The sequence below is a fragment of the Erigeron canadensis genome, chromosome 1 (assembly GCF_010389155.1).
Source record: "Erigeron canadensis isolate Cc75 chromosome 1, C_canadensis_v1, whole genome shotgun sequence".
Lineage (NCBI taxonomy): Eukaryota > Viridiplantae > Streptophyta > Magnoliopsida > Asterales > Asteraceae > Erigeron > Erigeron canadensis.
Genome location: NC_057761.1, coordinates 33265157 through 33289056, shown reverse-complemented (window position 1 = coordinate 33289056; position 23900 = coordinate 33265157). Strand labels below are relative to the sequence as shown.

Here is a 23900-nt window from a genome sequence, read left to right as displayed (position 1 = left end):
GATTTTGGGTAGTTACGTAAAGAGAAAAAAACAAAAATGTCCAAAGGCAAATAAAGTATTAATTTCAAAGACATAAATATTTAATAGGGGGAGATTTGTTTTATTAAAAAATTTAGATAGAGATTATCCTCCTCGTACAAAACGAAGTCAAAAACTCAATATTGATCCAAGTCAAAAGGATTAAGTAGGAAATAACAACAAAAGCTTAATTGGATAGATTATTTAAATTAGACCGAAAAGTCCAAATTTACCTTAAAAAAAAGAAAAAAGTTAAATTGGACAGCTTGAACATCAAAATAAATAAAAATTAAATCTATACCCGGTCGTTGACTGGGTTAAAAAAATATTTATATATTTTACAGTTTACGAAAACTTTATTTGAGTTAGTTTATCATTATTAAAATAGAAATAAAATGAAACAAATAATTAGATTCAAGAGATTATATATATATATATAAAAATATTACATGACAAAATCCGGATAAAAAACATTGCATTGTCCTAATAACATGATACATTATACAAGATCAAATATTGAGCTAAGAATTTACAAATGAGTTATGTGTATGAAACCATGAATATTATTTTTGTAATCAGTTGCATATATAATGTTTTCAACACCTTAACATTATAAGTCTATCAATACTTGATCTAACTCAAAATCCAACTTACCAAAAACAACTAACCCAAAAATAACTCATATGATTTACCAGCTCGCTAACTCATTTGATTCGAAACAACTCATTTGACTTACTTAACTAAAACCAATCAATTTAACCTATCATCTCTTTTAACCTAAAAACTACCAATTTGACCATAACCTAAAATCAACCCACTTGAAAGCATTAACATAAAAGTCCTTTGAGCCCAAAGCAGCCTATTTCACCTGTCAACCCTCCAACCCATTAATTAATCAGGTCGACTCAAGGCCACCCTGATTAACCCGTGTAGATCCAGGTTTTAAACTGAAATTTATAATGGGTCGAGTTAGGGTTCGAGATTTTCATTATGCTAATTCCCCAACTCTACCAAGGTTTTTAGGCCAACCCGCCAATCCAAAAAACCTAATTATTACCGACCAACTCTACCTAAAACCATGACATTTCTCCTACCAACTCAACAACCCACTTGACTAAAAAACAACTCATTTGACCCACTTGATTCAAAACCAACCTACTTAAATGCATTAACATTAAACCTACTTGAATAAAACCTTTTTTCTAACATCCCAAAACTTTTTGACGTTGACCATTAACTTGTCGTTAGCGACCGTTAGTTACTATGCATTTTATTTGTGCTTACGTGAATTTAATGATCTACATGAGGTATGTGTTAAAGTGATTTAAAGTAATGAAATTAAAGTTGATAATGATTACTAAAGTCAATTAATGTTCCCGATAAGATATAAGGGTCGATAAGTGTTCCCGTAGGCGTTAAAAGAGTCGTTAAGGGCCTAAACTAGTTGTAACGAAGTGTGAGGGCCTAGATGTAAAGTTTTGAAAGTTATTCCACTATATATAAGAGCTTATGCACGACCTAAAGGCTGAAAATCAGATCTAAACACTAGAAAATTCTCACACACAAAACCCTAGGTTAATTCTTCAAGTTATAGTCGATTTCGGGGGATTTCGGAAGGGTTTTTGCTTGGTTTTCGATTCGTTGATCAACCCTACTGGTATTATATCATCAATTGATTATTGATTAAGTTTTAAAGTAAGTTTTGTCCCTGTAGATTCGACCATGAGGGCTGGGGTTGTTGGAAATTGATGTTTTCGGTTAAAAACGACGTTTTCGTGAGTAAAATCATTAATAGAGTTGATTAACTATGTCAAGATGAAAAGTTTAATGTTGAATAATGTTGTTTATATGTATATAAGTGAATTCCAGGTGTTTAATTAGATCCATGTGTGTTCAATTGTATTTTTGAATCAAACGTTGCTGTTTCGAGTCGTTTTGATGATCAAAAGAGGGATTCATTTATGCAATTGATTCATGGAACAATTGGTGTTTTTAATGAGTGATTTTGGTCTTATTTTAAGTATATTTGATGTTCATAAGACCCGGAGATGTGTTAAAGTCGTTTGGGATGTGTTTGGTTAGGTTTTGGAGTTGTTTTTCACGTCTGGTCGTCGTAACTCTCGTTACGGTTGTGTAACTCCCGTTAGCTGGGTAACTGCGATAACACCTCCACTGTAACTCCCGTTACAAATTTTCATAACTCCCGTTAGGCTCGTAACTCCCGTTACAAATATTCGTAACTCCCGTTAGGGACTGATTATTGTTAACATTTTTAAACGACCATAACTTTTGAACCGTAACTCCGTTTTTGACAAATAAGCTATCCACATAATCGTGAGAGAGTCTACCTTATAATGGCTATGCTTTTAAAATAAGATGATGATGATGTCAAGTTTTGAGAAAGGTTAATTTAGTGAGTGAATGTTGAGTCCCGTCGAGTTATGTAAGCTCTAAAGTATTAAACGAACCTCCGGTGCATCAAGTCTTGTCATGGTCATGTTTATAGGTATCTAGAATTGTGTCATGACCATAAGTAAGCGGGTAATTTTTTAGCTCATTATGTTGTTTAATGGTTATAGGTAGTCGGGAATACTTGTAAAGCTCGGTAACTTACGTTATCATTTGTTGTACGCTTCTACGAGCTAAGATACATGACTTTTCTCAGGCTGGAGGCACAACAAAAGTAGTTTTCTTTAATTAACCTCTTAATCGGATTATCTTATGCGTGTTGGGTTATCCGGGTCATGCGGGAGGTTATATGGGAACATATGCATGTTGAAGTAGTTAATTATGTTGTGATGACATATAAAGTTGAAGTAATTATATGCATGTGTAGTGTGATGATTACAATGATATTTCCATGAAGTGTTTATGATATGTGTTGTTGAAATGATTTATGTTTATATGTTGACATTTAAAGTAGAAGTAAATATGTGCATATGAAGTATGATGCTTATAATTACGTTTCCATGATATGTTTAAGATATGTGTTGTTGATAATGTCGTTGATATGCCTTAATGTTGATATGTGATTAGTTTAGGTGAAAGTGTAGCCTAAGTTAATATAAAGTAAAGTAAAGATGTTGATAAGTGATTGGTTTAGGTGAAAGTGTAGCCTAAGCTAATAAAGATAAGAAGTCTCGAGCATATGTTGTGTTAAGCTTAACCCGTGCTAGTTGTAAAACTAGTGCGTACGTGGTCGCTTGAGTGGCTCCTTGCGACATAACTATGTTGATCTAGTATTTCTGGGTGGAGTGACTAACCATCAAGACGGAATACTAAAAAGTGGTCGCTTGAGTAATTTCTTTCGGCATAGTTACGTTGATCTAGTATTTCCAGGTGGAGTGACTAACCGCCAATGTTAAAAGCGTAACGGAATGCTTAAAGTTGATTAAAGTTGATACGTTGATTAAAGTTGATAAGTTGATAAGACGATAAGTTGACATGTTGAAAAGTCGATACGTTGATTAAAGTTGATCAAAGTTGATAAGTTGATTAAGTTGATTATATGTATGATTTATTGTTGATGGGCACAATTAGGAGTATGTACCCTACTTGTGTTAGCATGTATATGTGGGATATGTTTATGTATATTATGCTCAGTTATGAGATGTTGATTATGTTGAAGTTATATGATGATATGATATGAGATGTTGACTAAGTTGTAATATATGTTGAGATGTTAAGAAATGTTCATTAATTTGTATGTACTCGTTGATGTGATGTGAAATGTGTTAGAATGTGGGAAAAAGAGAAGTATGGGTTGATCAATGATTGTTGTTGATGATATGTAATGTGGTTACATTTTTATAAGTAAAATATGACGAAGTTTTATGAAAGTAAAATAAAGAACGTTTTATCAAAATGTGTGTATCTTACTTAACTAATTTTATTAGCTAACACTTGATTTTATGAAAATGTTGTGTCCTTCAGGATAAGCAGGTTTAAGCTAGGAAAGGATTAGCTCGGTGAGATGGGTAGATGCAATAAAGAAGATTAGCATAGTTTGTTGAATGCTTAGACTTCCCCTTTTAGCCTTATGTCTTGGCTACTTTCATTTATCATTTATGAACATGTAATCATGATGGCATTTATGTTGGTGCCATAACTTGGATTTCATTTATATTGTTTTGATGATGCACGTTAGTAACACCATTTAATAAAGGTACCATCCGGTTACGGATGGAGCAGTTGTAAAGTGATCCTTTTTCGCTACTTTATAAATGCCGTTTGGCAAAGTTTTTTGAAATCCAGGTTTTTAAAATGACGGGTGTTATATTTTTATTTAACAAGTCAACCCGCCAACCCATGTATTAATCAGGGGGTATCTGGATTGAGTTTTTTACCATGAAACTTTTAATGGATTGGGTTTATGCCAAAGATTCTCAACCCACCAATTACACCTGAGTCTACCTGACTGACAGCGTTGCTATAAAGCATATAAGTCGGCCTTAAATTATTAAATTTGAAGGATTATAATTCTACCATATTATCCCTATCCTTACCAACGGGTCGTATTTAGGTAATTTCAAATTCGAACCCGATTAAAATTCTCACTCCCAAACCTGGACCTAGAGACGCTAAATTCCGACTTATTAGGTAATGGGGCCAAAAATAATCGGGGATTCTTGAACTTTATTTTTGTTTTTTTTTTGAAATCCTTTAACTTACTATATATATTTATTTGGTTCTTCTTAAACTTTTTACTTAATATAATTAGGGATTCGTTAGTTTATTTATGTTTTTGAAATCTTTTTAGCCTTATACCCATTCAAAATTGAAAGAAAAAAAGTAAAAGGGTGAAAATCCTCGATTTCCATGTACTGTTTTAGTACCCAGAATGTACATCCATAAAACTCATGTCTAGTGTCTCACAATTCTCACACAAATCAAAAGATGCAGTTTCTCTACTTACTTTTGACAAATTTCAAACGTATAACATTTCATGCCGCTGTCAATTCTTTATCCTGTTTTTAGCTTCTAGGATTTGTTCATATAATTAGTTTATTATTTTTTTTTTTGGAGAACATTTTATCATTAACTTTGATATGAGCATTTAGTTATGAATCAAATCCAATTATTGTATCTTTGAATTTATTTACAATAAAGCTGACAAAACCATTTGGCCTATGACACTTATGGTCCTCGTAAATGAGCATACGTACCTTTTTGATATACTATAAATATGAGTATCATGTTACCACAAATATAGAAGTATTTAAAATGGTTAAGGTCTTGGATCCTACCCATCATATTCAATGAGTTGTGATCCATTGGTAAAGTGTTGGATCTTGAAAAATTTTACCAGGGTTTGAATCTTATTTTTTACATTTGTAGTAGTGAATTACTAAGGGAGGGAAGGGTTCGAGAGTCCTGGATTTCATCCTATGGATACGTGATGTCTCAAATGTTAACTACTAACCACTAACAAATAACTCTTTGCTCAAATATATATATATATAAGGGTAATATAAAATAAATCCACCTAAAATAAGTCTAAAAAAAGTCCATTGATTTTCGTAACTTATACACCACCATCATCATCTACTACGATATACAAGACTTTTTTGTAAAAATACTAAGACTTTTCGGCGACGGGCCCACCAAAAAATCATGTGTAAGTAACTTACACATGTGTAAACTTACACATGATTTCCGGCGACGCGGTGGCCGGAAAATCATGGTGGTGGTCGGAGATGATCATGGTGGTGGTCGGAGTTAACTTACACATAGTTACATGAACTTATTTTGGACTTTTTTTTAGGTGAACTCATTTTATCTTTCCCTTATATATATAGGGGTAAGTTAAATGAGTCCACCTAAAAAAAGTTCATTGATTTTTGTAACTTACACACCACCATCATCATCTACTACGATATACAAGACTTTTTTGTAAAAACATTAAGACTTTCCGGCGATGAGCCCACCTGAAAAATCATGTGTAAGTTACTTACACATGTGTAACTTACACATGATTTTCCGGCGACGCGGTGGCCGGAAAATTATGGTGGTGGTCGGAGATGATCATGGTGGTGGTCGGAGTTAACTTACACATGTGTAAGTTACATGAATTTTTTTTGGACTTTTTTTAGGTGGAATCATTTTATCTTTTCCCCTACCTATATTTATAATGGTTATATCATTGGGAGGAGTTTCAAAAAATATATCATTTTTCATATTCAAAATGATAATAAAACCTTCATTTGATTGTAAAGGTAAGGGGCCGTTTTTTTTTAGTCGTTAATTATTGAATGTATTAAGTAAATAAATAGGTAATTGACGATTATTTTTTTTATTAAGTCAAAAAAAGAACATAAAATTTAACTGAATGCATTAAGTTCTTAATTATTAAGTCTATTAAGTAAAAAAAGAACTGGGCCTAAAACTCCTTATTTCTTATAACTCGAGTATAGATGACAATCAATTTTTAATTAATGAAAGTTTTTACCGGGATTTTGTAGGATTTTCCTTCCGTAATGACTCACTTTTATAAATATAAAAGTAAGATGAAGGGTCCGTTTTCTTTTTTGGTCATTAAGTGTTGAATGTATTAAGTTGCTGAATACATTATGAATGCCTGTATATATTAAGTAAAATATAGGTAATTGATGGTTATTTTTGTTATTAAATTAAAAAAAAACATGAAATTTGACTGAATGATTAAGTTTTTAACTGTTAAGTTTATTAAGTAAAAAAAAAACAAGACTGAAGTTGTTTTACGATAAAATATTAAAAATTATAAAATATTGAAATTAAAAATAACTTTATCTCTTATCCAGAATACACGTTCGGCGATGGTAGTTGAGTCCGTTAATGTTGTTTGACTATTTTGCTTTCGTCAAACACGCGGTTCACTTTTTTGAGTATTCTACCCGACGGAACCGGAGAGGAGGACACGTATCGTTAGTAACTGAAGTAACTGCCTATCGTAGAAGGTGCTGAATTTGGATGGTTCTAGCTAGCTTATTTTTAGCCACTAATTAATCTCACAGAATATGTTGGAATATTCTCGCATCTTTTACTAATTACGAAATTAACTTCCAGTGGGTCCAGTTCTATGTAGTAAACGGCACAGATCACAAATTCAATACTTACGACCAACCAACTCGATCACTTACGTACGTGAGTTAGTCACTTGTATATATTAATAAGATGGACTAATTAAGAGTTTTAATATTTTACATAAAGGGAAAGGTTAACTAAAAGTTAAGAAAAGCATGAAGTAAAACAGAAAGATTATGTAAAATTCAGAGGGAGATTATATAAAATTCAGGAAGGACTATATATGTTTATCAAATTCAAAGATTTAATTTTGGCAGTACTTAAGCTTAGGTAAAATCTGCAATACAAATCATTTTCCTTTTACATAAAACCTAAAGTCCTAAAGTCTTAACTTTATATGATTACATGGGGAAAAAATGGGTTAAGTCATTAGATGACTAATGTATTTTTATTTATTTACATGGTTTCTCATTGAACTTAATTATTAATATATATCACTTACAGACTTTTTTAAATTTTACATGATTCACCAATTTGTGACATGATAACCTACAATAATAACAAATTAAATGTTTTTTCTATTTAACTAAAATAGATTTAATTACAAAGATCATCATCATCATATGTATTATCTTCATCAATGGCCCCAAAACAACCTAAATCAAATTCTTTCGTAAAATCAAATTCTTTCGCAAAATCAATGGCCCCAAAACAACTTGAATCAAACCTTAATCATTCTTCATCATCTAAAAAAGAAGAAGATGAAGAAGAAAAAGCTACCGGCTCAGAAGATTCACAATCTGAATCATAAAAAGCCTTCGATTCCAATTCCAACAAAACTAATCAAACCCTAGATCAAAAAGCGTTAATTCCAAAAAGCCCATCAAAACCCACAAATAGTTTGCAAAACCCAGATCAAAATATGTCAGAATCTGAAGAAGAATCAAGTTCTGACCAATTGGTAAATGTTGTTTTTATAATTAATTTTCGGTAAATGTTTCCTTGTGATGAAATCTGGAAATGATGAAGATAATAATGATGATGATGATTTTTGTAACTAAATCTAATTTAATTAAATTAAAAAAGCATTTAACCTGTTATTGTAGGTTATCAGGTCACCAATTGGTCAACCATGTAAAATATAAAAAAGTATGTGAGTGATATATATTAATGATCTAGTTCAATGAGCATCCATGCAAATGAGCAAAGTATAATAGTCATCCAGTAACTTAACCCGTAAAAAAAATGTTCTAGGGGTTTAATTAAGAGAATCTACTCATTGATAAAGGTTTTTTAATTTGAACTCAAGACAATCAACATTCACGAGTAACTCATATATTTACAAAAAACTACTGGTCGTTTGAAAATTTAAAAGTAAATGCATATAATTAAGAGTTTTGTTAATGACAGCTCTAAGGGCTGTTAGTATTAGTTAATTTAATGCATTAAAATTTATACTTTGTCTTGCAAAAATTCAGCAGGACGGTTATTGATATATAAAGTACTAATTTTTATGCATGTAATAAGCTGTTAATAACAACCCGTAGGGCTGTCATTATCTTTTTCTTAAATTGTTATTGTACTGTTCGACCTACAAATAATAAATATTTGATACTTATCAACTAATTAATTTTAATTAAAAAATTTACAGGTAAACGATCGATTAGAATACAAGTTTTAGGTGACAATCCTAAACCTTGTCAATATATAGCAAAACTAAAAAATACTATTAACTTCTGTTTTATATATTTAGCGTCGTAGTAAGCTAGCTAGCTATAGTTGTGTTTATATAAATGGTTAGATTCGGAACGGGTCAAATATACAAATATATAGAGTGAATGATTATGATTATGGGTTGTACATGTGCAATAAGCTGTCGTAAATAGCTAGTTTGAATGTAATATGATAGTTAAGAGTTGAATGAAATGTTGATTTATCTATATCTATGCTATCTATATAAACAAGCTACCCACTTTAAAATTTAATACTCTACTTTTAAAATCTTTAATTTACCCTTTTAATCTTTACTACCATCAAACACTTTATTCTTTAAATTCCAAAAATACCCTTAAAAAAAAACTCTTACGCGTGTCTCTTCTCCTCCCTGAAGTTGCTAACATAGTATACCAAAAACACACACATGCATTACTGAATTTAATAATCAATCAATATAAAAACCCCTTACTCTAAAACAACAACGACGGTTTGTACTTTCAATTGGACTAAGAAACACTTGAGTTGAATTATACATTCATGTAATAACACGGTACCACTACTTAACCAACATTTTATTTCATATGCCCCACCGCATCGCACGGGTACAAGGCTAGTTATATATATACTCGTATAAGTATTTATAAGAGCAACTCTAATGACATTTGATTAAAAGTTTTTTTTTATCAAATAAGTCATTGATACCATTGCAAACAAAAGCTTGAAGAATATCAAGCTATTGGCAATAATTTTTTTTCATAAAATTTATAATTTTACCCCCTAATAACTTTCACTTCTAATCTTGATTTTACACATTTTCATTTTCTATCCTATTTAAAATTACCTAATTAATCTAATTTGTTAAATATTCACATTTAATTTAATTATTTTTCAAAATTAAATTTATATTTGAAAATCTCTTTTCAAAACGAATTTAATGAGCCTAAAATAGTTATTTTTTTTATCACCTTTTAATTTTTAATAAAAATACATTTTAATAACATTTGCCTTTAAATGAAAGAAATAAAAAAAAAGAAAATATGACATGGAATTAAAAAGACAGTCATGATGATTGTAGATACTCTAAATCTATAGATCTTGGTATACAAAGTTGATCACCACTTATTAAATAAAGGAAAATGATAATGACAGCTCTAAGGGTTGTCATTAACAGCTTATTACATACATAAAAAGTTGTACCTTATATATTAATAACCGCCCCTGAATTTTCGCAAGTCAAAGTACAAATTTTAATGCATCAAATTAAGTAATACTGACAGCCCTAAGGGCTGTCATTAACAAAACTCTTAAATAAATTATAGCTTGTTAAAACCTTGGTTTATAACGGCGTGGGTTGATGGGTATACAATTGTGGTACCGAGGCTAGGGTTTCTTTCATTCTCTTTTTTTTTAACCTGGATTTATAGAGCTTGGTTGTTGATATTTTTTTTTTTTGAAAGGTGTGGATCATTTGCTCGCAATAGGGGATCTAGCTTACGTTGTCTTAACCGGGTCAGAGTTAAAGAACCCCTTCACCCTTAATACTTAGTAGGAGGACAAAACTCTCAACTAAACCGTCCAAAATATGACATTTAATTGAGATAAAACCCTGCCGGGGAGCTTGATTGTTGATAATGGTCTCCATCTACAAGATATGATCAATATAAGGAAACATAATATATGATCAAATTTGGTTAGCCGACCTTATGAAAGAAGAACAAATAGGTGGATCGAGTAGCTAGCAACGTGGCATCACATTAAAGTGAACTGTTATTGTAGATTTTAATTATTATATTATCCACGCACCCTTTTAAAGGAAACTACCACCCTCCATAATTATATATTCTCCATCTTAATATATCATTATTTTTATTTTATAGATTGACTAAAATGTCTTTAAAAAAAGTAAAATGATAAATCCTCCTAAAAATTAGATTAAAAAACCTCCTAAAACATTAAAAAAGTAAAATGTTGTATCTACTACTTCTCTTTTATAATCTTGCCCCATGATTTTTCCACATATCATCATCTCATAATTAAAAGGATTATTAGGCTATTTAGTTAGGAAGATTAATCATTTGAGCATACTATTCGATTTGTTCTTTAAGACTTTTTTATTCGGATCGGATTTATGTTGGCTTCGTTGGGAGGATCGTGTAGTTTGTTACGACAACTCCAAAATGAAAAGTTGCATTGGAATCGAGAAAGTTACGTGGAGTTCATAATTGCATAAAAGGAGTCAAAGTAAAATAGTGCTTGTGGCGTGTTGATGCACTTCTTGGACGGTTCCCATACGCCTGGCATGTCGACCCACTCTGAAGAATTAATGGGTCGGCAGGCGGGCGAGACATACACCAAATTATATACTTGTACTCTAATGATTAATTTTTTATCAGTTTTAGCTGTTACCTAAAGTGTACACTCATCAAATTAGGTTTATTTTTATGTCTTGTGCATTTCAATTATGAGTTAAACTGTATAAAAAGTGAATAGTAAAAAAAAAATGGCGTACAAGTCTTCAAAGAACAAACCACATGGAATTGCAACTGCTATATTTGTAGCGATTGAATTAAATTCAATCTATGTTTAAACGAGAGCAACAAAAACGAGGGTAAAAATTATCTTGTGGTGATCGGGCCTCTCTTGGTGGACTCGCACAAGAAAAAAAATTACAAAGGGAAAGGCCCACTCCAAAAGCCTTGGTACGGAATTAACCGTACCAAACCGTACTGAAACCGTTAGTATCGAAACCGAGAGCAACCCAAAGTAAGAACCGAATACCGTACCGATTATATAGGTACGATATCGGTTCGGTACCGGTATTATCGGTTTTGTCCCGACTCGTCAATTTGGAATACTAATTGAGATCAAATGCAAGGCTACCTAAATATGTTACACCCGTCACCAAAACTGATTGTTTATAATAGTCTCCAACTTGAATTTCTAATTTCTTGACTAGTTAGTGTGCCTACATACTATAACAAAAGTAGAGGTGCGTGATCATTACAATAGTGTAAGATTTAGACACTCTTTCTTCCTAAATGTATACAGTTATAATTATTTCTATTGATATCATTATATGTCATATTCATTTCTGGACATTAATAAATCTCTATACACTACTTCGTAGTGAGTTTAAGTCTATAATCATCAAAGTGAGTTACAATAGTTACACGAGGTGAATTAATAATAATAATAATAATAATAATAATAATAATAATAATAATAATAATAATAATAATAATAATAATAATAATAATAATAAAGTATAATATAAAAATATATATATATATCTAAGATTTATATGATCAACATATATATAAAAATCACACAACATAGACCAATATATGGAGGATGTGTCTCGTTAGCAAGTCGGCCAGATGCAAAAGGATTTAGAATACCATTGTAACTCATTTTTTTTTATATAATAAGATAATACTTGATAATCTATCATCTTAAGTAAATTAAATACAAGCAAATTAGTCATAATACAACATACTATATGCTAGCTTGGAATTCTCGGTTTAAAGGAATTGTAGTCCAACATGATTGTTGTGTATAATAAATTATCTATCCTAATTATAAACTATATCAAACACTTATCCCTACACTTATAAAATATATGTAAAATTAATGATCAAAACAAAAATCTCAAAACACAACTTCTTTTTGCTTCTCTGCCGTCGACTAGAACTCATCACCAAAGCCAAAGTTTATGAACTTGATTTTCAAGGCATTCATCCTAGAGAATTTTTGGATTTTGGTGAGTCTAAATTAACTTTTCTTATGTTTTTAAAAGATCTTTTATATAACAATGTATGGTCAAAATTCTTATAGAATTATATTTTATTTTGTCAAGGTATTTAAGGAGTGATCATCAATTTTGGGGTAAATTACTTATCTTTTCTTTTTATATATATAATATATCATTATATTTGTTGATCTTTTATTATAAGTAACCTATTTGATGAATATATATTATGGCAAATTTATAATAATGAATGAAAGTGTTTTTTTTAAGGTTAAATCAAAAGATTGAAGTATAAATCATATTAATGTTAAAAGTTTACGTATTTATTGTAGCATAATAATTAATGAAATTAGAGAAATTTAATTATGAAGGCATGGAAATCATAATAACAGATGTAAATAGGTGTTGGAAAGATTTAAAAGTTTATATATGAATATTAGTTGTAGTAGTCTTTAAAACAGTAAGTTTGGGTTATTTCAGAATCTGGACAGATTCGGTTTGTTAACTTTGAAAGGTCGTATCTTGGTCATGGAAGATGGTTAAGTCATGTTTTTGGTGTCTAAAATTAAATTCAGGAAGTCTACTTTCTGGTGGAAGTAGTTTCGTGTCAAAATATGAAGTTTAAGTTTGTCAAACGAATTTTATAACAAAACTGCGCAAAGCTGAGTTTTCCGAACAGATTTAGGTCAAATTCAAATAGTCATATCTTGGTCGATTTTACGAACTGGAAGGTTATTTTTTTCAGAGATATTTTTAAGATGTTAAGAGTGTACAGTAAAAATTTGGATTTTTTTTGAAGCTTCGAAGACCCTTAACTTTTATAAAACTTTTCTGCGCGCAAACAGTGAATTTTCTGACTAGTATGTGATTATGGAATTTTTTAAAAATAGTTAACGTGCGAAATAAATTAAGTAAAAATTCATGTAAGTTTATAACACTTTAAGGTTACAGTAGTTAAGATTTGAAAACTTGAATTGGTCGTTTCATCCTAATAAAAAATAGATAAAGTCACCAAAAATTTCAGTGAATATGAACTTGTAGAAACCAATGGTATATCATTAAAACAAATACATTATATTAAGTTATGTGACTTGTAACTTAATAATACATGACAAATCAGTTGTGAATATTTTGAAAGTAGCCATATATGTATATCTTCGAATGCGGGTTACAATGGACGGTTATTGACCATGTCCATAATTGTAACTTGTACATGTATATGTTGTGTAGATTCTAGTGATCTTTTGGACTTTGCACAACTGCTTGCTGATTGAGGTGAGTTTCGTGGCCCCTTTTTATATTATTTCTTTGGGGGAAAATGATGCTCAAAACATTTTTATTTCTTTACTAGCTGTGCCAAAACTAGTTTGTTTTATTGGACATATACGTGTACTTATGAAATGTGTATGTTAGCTTGCTTGCGTTGATTTCATGATGCAATAGATGTCTGTTGATATCTATTGAAGACAATTTATGACAATGGATAACAATGATAACAATTAACCAACTTTATACTCCAGCTGGTAGTTTGTTGGCATAACAATGTGGGATTGAGTTGTTGGCAAGTGATGTGATTGAGTTGTTGGCAGGAGTAATGGGGATTGTGTTGTTGGATAACTATGATGACATTGATCAGTATTCAGTATGCATACATGCTACTACATGTTTATATTTACACTATTGTCCAAACCTCATATATATCATGCACAACAAATTCATTTGTATTACTTTAAACCTACGAACTCACCAACATTTTGTTGACATTTTCGAGCATTCATTTTCAGGTAATAACAATGCTTAAGGAGACTAAGCATAAGGACTTTAGGAAGACTAATAAAGGGATCCTTCATGGACTTCTAGTTTGTATTTGAATCATTAAACTCTATCTGCTATTTGCTACATTTTTCTTTTGTTATTTTGAGGCGTGTTGCCTAGCCTTATCCCGCTTATGGGAATCACATTTATTTGGATTTCATTTAGTATTACTCTATTATAAACTCCATGTGTTATGCTATATCTTTTCGTCATATCCTACGATTTCGTCTAAGGTGGGGTGTGACAAAATATGAAACGTATGGATTTCTGTAACCTGACTTTTGTAAATTAGACACAAAACTTGATGCTCCAAAAGCGGCAGAGCCACCGACAACACTTACAATAGCAACCACCATCTTTTCTTTTTTTTTTTAGTAGCTTAATTAAGTCATTTTACATTTATTTCCCATGGATGTATTTTGTAGTACAAATGATATTAACTGAAAAAATGACATAAAACTGGAGCATGTTTTAGTTCTTTCGCATGATGTGTTAAACATATCGACTATTGAGTCATGTGTGTATAGAAGATGTATTGCTAGCTCCAAAATTATTCGGTATTATATTCGGTATTACCGGTACCGAACCGATTAGTACCGAAACAGATTTTGTCTCAAAATCAAAATCAATACCGATACCGAATCCCTATCGGTACCGATTTTTGGTACCGGTTCGATATCGGTTTTTCAGTTTTTTTGCTCATCCCTACTCCAAATGATTTTTTTGTGGTCGGACTCCACACGAAACCCCTTATTATATTTTTGCTATTCTAAAACTGGAGATCGACAGATACTATTCTTCATGAGATACATTCACGAACACAGCACACCCACACATTATTCTTCTTCTAAGTTTGATCAGATGGAACAAATCTCATTAACTATTGGTGAGATCAATGGTAAAACCTATTGGTGATTTGAAAATTACAATGTCTGGTTAAATTTAAATTATCTCTCTCGATAAACGATTGTTTATTATTTTACTTGATTAACTTTATTTTCAGTCGTGTATACATTAATCTTTTTGGATTATGACTTGTATGACGGATTGAAGCAGCGTGGTTTAGATCATGGTAAAACCCTGACCTCTAGAGACAGACCTTAGAGGGTCGATTCTCATCCTATATAAAGGTCGGAGGTCCTTTTCAGCTATTTGAGTAGAACCTGTAAGCAACATATTTACCTAGGTAGAGGTAACGTTTGTCTACATCGTAACTTCCCCATACACCATCAGGTATTGGGGCCCAAAACCTGTCGCAGACAACAGCGGGCAGTTCATATCCTTTTCTTTACTCGTATGACTGATTTATTGATTATTATGTGATATTGATTTTTCTAAGATAATCTATTGTGAGTTATTGTTTAGCATTCGGAATTAAGAGAGGTCGGTTAGTTAACATAGTTTGTGCCCAAAATTGTTCATGACAACTATTACAAATTATGTCTATGTAATTTAAAATAACTATTCGGTAAATTAATGCGACTATTATGATTCGGATGATACTTTTCCAATTACTATTTACAACCTATAGTTTATTGCATCTTAGTTAACTTTCCACCTTAGTTAATTATAGTTAGATTTAATACAATTTCAAAACAATCAAATCCATTATAACGTAACCACTTACGTTATCTAGTACGACTGTACAAGTATAAGGTTTTTAGACTTATTTTTGACTAATACTTCTATGTCTGTCCAAATGCTATGTGATAATTAATAATGTCTGTACGAATTAAGTAAAAAATAGGTGATTGACGGTTATTTTTGTCAACATAAAATTTGACTAAATGTATTAAGTTCTTAATTATTAAATCTATTAAGTAATAAATAATTTTGAAAAAAAAACTAATCCTAATCAACTAGTAATTACCTTGTTCTCAAATGGTAAATGTGTTGAAAGTGTGTTGAAATTAGGGATGTGCATGGTCCAGTTTGGACTGTTTTGCCAAAAATCTCAACCAAACCAATACATACGGTTTCATGATTTTTCAAACCAATCCGTCCAAATTGTTATGTCGAACCAAACCAACCAAAACCAATTAATCCGGTTTGGTTTGGACGGTTAAGCGGTCTTTTCTTTTTTGAAATTTAAATGTACAAAAGCATAAAATAATACGTAGCATCTAAGATTCGATATCATGACATAACAAAATATTCATAAGTCTTCTAAGACAAACAAACATAACAATTTAAGATTCGATATATATCATGTCTACAATTTTGACAAATAATAAGTATATACAATTTACATTATTAACTATTAATATAGATATAAACTTACATTTATTAAAAGTAAATGGTCCAATTTGGTTTTACTGGATTGTATGATATTTAAAACCAAAACCAAACCATGCAAATGGTTTACGGAAAAAACAAACCGACGGTTTAAAATTTTGATTTAAAACCAACTTATCCGTCCAAATACCCTGATTTAAATGGTTTAGTCGGTTTAGACCAAACCATACACATCCCTAGTTGAAATCATGCAATGCTAACAAAAAATGTTCACATATAGTGGGATGGACTCGTAAAGAAGGATTGCCATCAAACATTCAAACACTAACAAGGCTCATGTCTTGATTAAAGCACTTGCTCCATATTTTCTTATATGTAAGCTGTATCAAGTATACATAATATGTTAGTAAAGATGCCTTACCAAATCTAGTTAAGCTTCATATGTGAGGTGAAACTTTTCAAAAATAACATCATATCAATAATTCTTCTCAAATAGCATGATATTGCTTGACATTAATCACAAAAATATATATTCTGGGCGTTGGGTATATACGAATTTTCCATTAATAATTAGCTGGAAGACCCAGTAACACACTTAATTACAATTCCAAACCGCAAACCAAAACATCCCTTCAAAAATATAAACATAACTCCCACCACGCTATATCTTTAAGTTACTATAGTTTTCTCAAAACTAACTCCTTTGATTAGTTTGAAAAACATTTACCTAAAAAAAGAAAACTTACATATTGACTAGGCAGCGGACGGGGCAGTGACATATCGACTGCCCCTTTTTAGTTCAACCGCTGTTGGGTTTTCAACCGCGGTCAACGGCCCAGCGGGCAAGTAATGCCCGCATATCCTCCAATAATCAAGGGACTCGTCGTTGTAGATGTCCCACCACTTGTTCACCAACATCTTGATGTCTTCACGGTCCATGTTCACTTCTTCTCCCGTGTACCTCCACGGCTTTGACCCGTCGGCACAATAGTGCACGACCTTGACTTTCTCAAGGTCAAAGTTCTCGGGGTGGCGCCATAGCATTGCTAATATCATGTTGTACTCGGTTGGGACGGGCTTGTAAATATCTTTAAAGAACATGTTTAAAAAATCTTGTTCGGCGAAAAGTGTTGGTGGAGTTGTTTTTACGGACTCGAGAAGTTGGTGATAGGTCGACGTATTAGGCTCGTACACGAACATTCCTGCGTTGAAGTAAAGTGCGGGTTTTGGGCCCAACTTCTCTTGTGGCCACTGAACCTTATCGGGTGTCTGTTGACAATATCCAATCTGATACTGTGGACTGTTTCTCCAGTTTCGTTCGCAGAAACAGTCCATTACAGCATAGAAGTGACCATCTGGCAAGTCAAACAGATGGTCAATGTTGTCGAAAACTTGTATGTCACCATCCAAATATATCATCTTGCTATACTCCACAAACTGCAAATATTAATCATACACAATCAATTAAATACATATAAATAGATTTGTTAAAGTATAATATATAGACCAAAATAGTATATAGTATGTCTTATAGTCATGTTTTTATATATGATATAATTATAAGAAGGGAAAAGAGTACTAAAAGATTTGTTACCTCCCATATACGGAGCTTGGAGTAATTAATAACATAGTATGCCATAGCGAATTGGGTCTGGTTTTCGGGTGGATACAAGGGTTCGATCTCCTTAAGGATGCAGCCTTGGGAGATCAATTTTTGGCGATGGTCCATGGGGACATCAGGAAGCATGGCCACAACAAGAGGGTACACGGACTTGGCTTTACGGAGACCTTTGGCAAGAGCAACAACGCCCTTCCAATAGTCTCCGTTTCCAGCCAAGAACGTGACATAGGCACGTCGAGGCACGGGTTTCGCCTTGACTATCCCGGTTGTGGTTTGGTTAGTCGAGTTTCTAGCCGCTGCAGGTGGAGCCATGAGTTTCGAGAGGTTTGGTCTAAGTTTGCTAAGGTGGTTGTGTTTGTGGGGTGCAAATAATTTTTATGAAATTGTGTTCTTGAAGTTGTTTGTTGGTGATATATGCACCTCGGGGTATAGGAGTTTATATAGAAAAATCGAAGGTTGTTAAAACAAGTAATTTTAAAATTGAATACAGATGCACTCATTTTCCTTGTCCTTTTTGTTTTTGGTTTCTTACTCGACGTCATCAAATGCCTATACCATATCGGTTAACTATAGTCTGTATTTGATACAATTACAAATTCATAATTAATACTACTCTTTTTAAAGATTGTTTTTACAGGTGAACTCATACTCTTTATATACCAACTTCTATAATACCTTATAATATAAGTAAAACTCTATCAACGCCACCACCAGATTGTCTTCCCCACCACCGCCGCATTGCGCGGGTACCATGCTCGTTAATTTTAAAAGAAAACTTATTTTAAGAAAACTTAAGTCCTTTAAGTGTACTGATGATTCGTAAAATGTTTTGAAATTAATTATTTACAATATAAGTCTCTTAATACATAAAATAACCATACTTATCTTGTTACATCAAATAATTTTATATTAATAATAACATCACCACTGTCCCTATCGTTGTCACTGCCGCTATTACCACCATTGTCGCCACCACCACAACGTCACCGTCACTACCTCCCGTCACCGTCACCACCAAAACGTTGTCGAAACCTCTATTGCTGTGTTTATCGCGTATGCAAGCGTCAACTATTATATTAAAATGTACTTTTATACTAGTAATAATAAGAAAAGGCCATTGGTTGTAGTTCTCGAATCATTTATGTGGAAAAAGAACTTAAAACAGACATATTTGGCACGTGTTTTGTCAAACAAGTTTTGGTCAAATAAAATTTATAAAACACATAAATTCGGGTTGGGAAACCTGCGTTCGGCCACTTCGGACCAAATCAAGTTTCTCAAACCTGGTGTCAAATTTCAAAATTTGAGACCTGGGTTGCCATCCCGAGTTTCGCAGTGATGTCTAACCGTCTACAACACGATGTAACTAGTACAATGGCTTGGTGAAGAGATGTTGAGAACAAGTTTGGCAAACTCGGTTTCAGATTATATATATAATTCCGTATTCGCAACTAGCGAGCCATTTACCATTTACCATATTCTTCAAAACACATATTTTCAAACAACCAAATGGGGGCTTCACAACAATCATTTTCATTTTCTGGTGGTCCAAACTTGCCAAATATGACTCTGTTCGAGGTTAAAAACTTGATGCAGTTTCACATGCTTGATGATAACAAATGCTTGATGATAACAAGCATACAATGAACCTGAGAAGGGTGATTAAAAATAGCTTAAACGCGAGATAGTCGGCTTACACGGCCCAAGTTGCAAAACGTCTCACATTGGCCGCCCTAATGTCTTGGACCACCCGTACGTGACATACCTGCTACATAAGATTACATGGTTGGAAATAAACCTTGCAAAACTTACTGATGCCGATTCCAAGTTAACGACCACGCTTGAGCATGTAGAACACAAGCAAGGTAGTGACGACTAAGTAAAGATGATGGTCGGCCTAAAGGTTACGTGATTCACGCAGGGGAGGAATACGCAATTGAAGGCCGCCTAACAAGGGACCCCGACTATGAACACTATGAATACATTCACCGTAATGATAGTAACAATGACGTATCTCATGAGCGTCCATATTGTGATAAAAACCTCTATCGAAAGGCATCATTTCTATGTTCAAATGAGTTATTATTCCGGAACTATTGGTACTTAATGGATTGTATGTTTACGCAGGTTCACGGAAGATGCGAGAGAGGGTAAATGACATCAAGTAACTCAATAAGGAAGCCTATGAAGTTACAAGACACAAGGAGGTGATTCGGGAGTCAAACAAAGAAGTACGAGAATGAACAGCAGCTCCCAGCGCCTCTGGCAACCAAGCTAGCGCCGCTGGCACGTCACGAGCGCCGCTCGCACGTCACGAGCGCCGCTCCCATGCTCCCAGCGCCGCTGGCCACATGAAGCCCACTCCAGCACCGCTGGGCGGCCCAAATCAAAAACCGACTTTTACCACTATTTAAGTCGAACTAACCCTCAAAACCTAAAGAGAGCCGATTCAGCAGCCGTAGCCGCCCACTATCAACCCTAGCTCGTAGTTGCAGATTTCCAGAAGGTTTTGGAGCTTCTAACGCCTTCCGATCTTCATCCGCGGTCTTGATCTACTCTTTTATTTTACTCTCAGTTTGGTAAACAATGTCTTTCATCTTTTCAGACTTTGTTATTCCTTTAATAATGTCTAGCTAGTAGGTTGAATACTTGTTTGGATCAATGTGATATCAGGCTGAATACTATTTTATTTTTTTTTCTTTGAACAAAAAATATAGTTGGGCGTTTCAAGTGGTATCAGAGCAACCCTTGGGATTGTTAGGAGTGTATAGCGCACTTGCATAACTCAACGAGGACGTTGAGTTGTGTTGAGGGGGTGTTGAAAGCATACATCGCTGACATACAAGGGGGATCCTAGCTATAAGTAATATCATTGGTCTTACATAACACAACGCGTTTTGGGCGTATAGGTTGTGGATGAGAGGAGAACTCCACAGTTAAGAGTGCTGGGGTGACCCTAATGCCAAATGGGTGACCCTTCTGAGAAGTTTCCCCGAGCAACCAGAAACAAAGCCGTGAACATGCCAGCAAAGCGGACAATATTGTGTTGTGGTAAGGCGGGGTGTTACAGATCATGTCGACGTTTATTGTTTTACTTATTTTGTTAGAATTTGTTGGAGTGTGTTTACTATTTCTCGTTGATCCATGTTTTACTAGTTCTTCATATTATTATTGGTTTTATATCCGAATATATTAGTTTAATTTTGATGGTTGTCTATGATCATACACTCGGACTATTATGCTAGGACAGAAAACGACTAGTCGGTCTATAACTAGGAGTAAAAAGTGATTTACTTGTAGCCGAGGGATCCAGAACCATAATAATTAGAATAAATAGAACATGAAGCTTAACAATGTCAGACACAATTCTTTGATTTGAAAACGAGCACTGTGGTCACCGGAGAGAATTATTATCTGGTCATGGCTTAAGAGCCAGGTAACTCAAAGATGAACTAGTAACACAAACTTTAGGTCAATAACAAAACAATGAATCTAGCGAGAGTTTGTTTATAGATTAGTGTGAGTCTAGCGACAACACTAGTAATTAGGCAAAGTGAATCTAACGAGAATCCGAGTCGTGATTAAGTTTCCAACCGACTAGCAAATAGGTAGAATAGTATTTGGTCGTACCATGAAATCGGAGATGCCAAACAAGTATTTTAATTTAATTATTGTTATTAGGTTTTCCAATTATTTACGTTGTTTCTTCAAAAACGACCTGCCCCGGTAATATCGGATATTTACTTTTCAGTATTAGTTTGTTAGGAAATCGTGACAACCCCCAACAACTAGTAGAATTACGCATACTACTAGATTAGGTAAAGCAACGCGTACCTGCGAACGATCTCGTTCTTATCACTTAACTATACTACATCTGATTGGGTCCCCTGTCCGTTAAGGTATGTGTGTGTTTGGTATTAACTTATACAACATTTTATAAATTTAAACACTAAAATAAAACCCCATCAGTATCCTCTACTGATCCTAAATTTGATTGGCGTTAAGTAATGATATAAAACAACAATTATAATTTTAATTATTAGGATTTATGTAATCGTTTGACTTATAAATTTAGTAATATTTTATTAGTTTTAAATGTGATTTTATATGTTTTTTATTATAAAGTCACAAGAACTTCTAAAGTATTATCACCAGTAACTAGATTTCTAAAAGGTGTTCCTATAAATTCATACCATAAATATAATTGCAATTTATAAGCTTGTTTTGAAACACCAAAACAACTGGAAGTGACATCACAGAATTATAAAATACTCATTCTGTAAAGAAGAAGAAAACTTATTATGTTTGATACATCGGTAGTTTGAATTATCCCATTTACGAATGATACACAATTATCCTAAATTAAGTACACCATAACTGGGTTAGATGATGAAGATACCATTTTGTTTCTAGAAATTTAGTTAACTGCTGATGTTTGAATGTCTTGTGAGAGTATAATGGGTATACATACATTTACTATATGTTAGGGATACAATAACCACAAACAATATTAGGGTTTTACAAGAAGCTGATACATGTTAGGGTTTCACCAAAACTGGGTTCACGTACCAACTTGTCATGTCATTGTTTCGGTCAAAAAGCCTCTGCAAAGCGTCACATCCACTGCGAATCCGGGGATGGCAACCCCGGTCTTGAATTTTGAAATTTGACACCGGATTTGGAAAATCCGGTTTGGGCCGCCGTGGTCGAACCCGGGTTTCCCAAACCCGTATTTACATATTTTATTATTTAAATTTGGCTAAAACTTATTTGGCAAAACAACTGCTAAATATACTTATTTAAAAAAAAATTCAAATTTGTGAGTATACCAAAATATTTGGAGTGGCATTTGAAGATGTAGATTTCAAATTAAAGTAAATATATAGCTAACAGAAACAATATCATATGAAGAGGATGTTTTTGGATTGCGTTTTAAGTTGATTATCTGATTATTGCATTGAAATATAGATAATTAGGAAAAAGTGTTAGACAAAAAAGTTTGCTTATCTATGTTTTCATAGTGACAAAATGCAAATATGAAAGTTGATTGAAACATATTTTTTCAAAACCCAGTTTAAAACGTAATATCTCCAATAGATTACACAAGTCACAATTTTCATAGTTTAATTTATTTAGTGATATAGCCAAATGAAAGGTTGTTGCGAAATACATCTTATAGTAAGTAATTATCAACTACTCCTTTAAGTTACAATCTGATCTATGAGGATTTTACAGTAACTCTATGCTACCGGCCAATCTTCACCGTGGGATTTCACCAAGGCACCTTAACCGTTCACTGCCTTTCGCCAACCCCATTTCATCAACCTTTACAAATGGTCTTAGACTTTGACTTTCACTCTAATAATCAATAATGCTTGAACTTTCTTTATGCGTGAATTCTAAAGCATATTTAAATATTTCAATGCAAGTGTTAAATTACTAACTCCTAATCACTAATATTATGTCAGTGATTTCTTACAAACAAAATTGACTAGATTTAAGCTTATAATAGTCATTATCGATAGTTGGTGATGAAATATAAAAAATATTAATCAACCTAACTTATATGCCTAAAAATTAATCTAAAAATTTAAGAATTTGACACGTGGATTCCATTATTACTCTTTCCTAATCTTGCCCTTGATTTTTTCAGATGTTATCATCTTATTATTAAGCATATCTATAGACACACCAATTAGGTTAATTTATCATTATCCATGAAATATATGTATGCCCTTCTCATAT

At 32.8% G+C, this 23900-nt stretch overlaps 1 protein-coding gene across 1 annotated transcript; it reads right to left on the bottom strand.

Moving 5' to 3' along the window:
- Positions 1-17053: 17053 nt before the first annotated feature.
- Positions 17054-18549, bottom strand: LOC122585532 (galactinol synthase 2-like). The gene is made up of 2 exons (XM_043757659.1): positions 18129-18549; positions 17054-17971 (listed from the first exon to the last, which is right to left on the bottom strand). The coding sequence occupies exons 1-2, from the start codon at positions 18465-18467 to the stop codon at positions 17288-17290; spliced, it is 1023 nt and encodes a 340-aa protein (XP_043613594.1). The 5' UTR covers positions 18468-18549; the 3' UTR covers positions 17054-17287.
- Positions 18550-23900: the final 5351 nt, after the last annotated feature.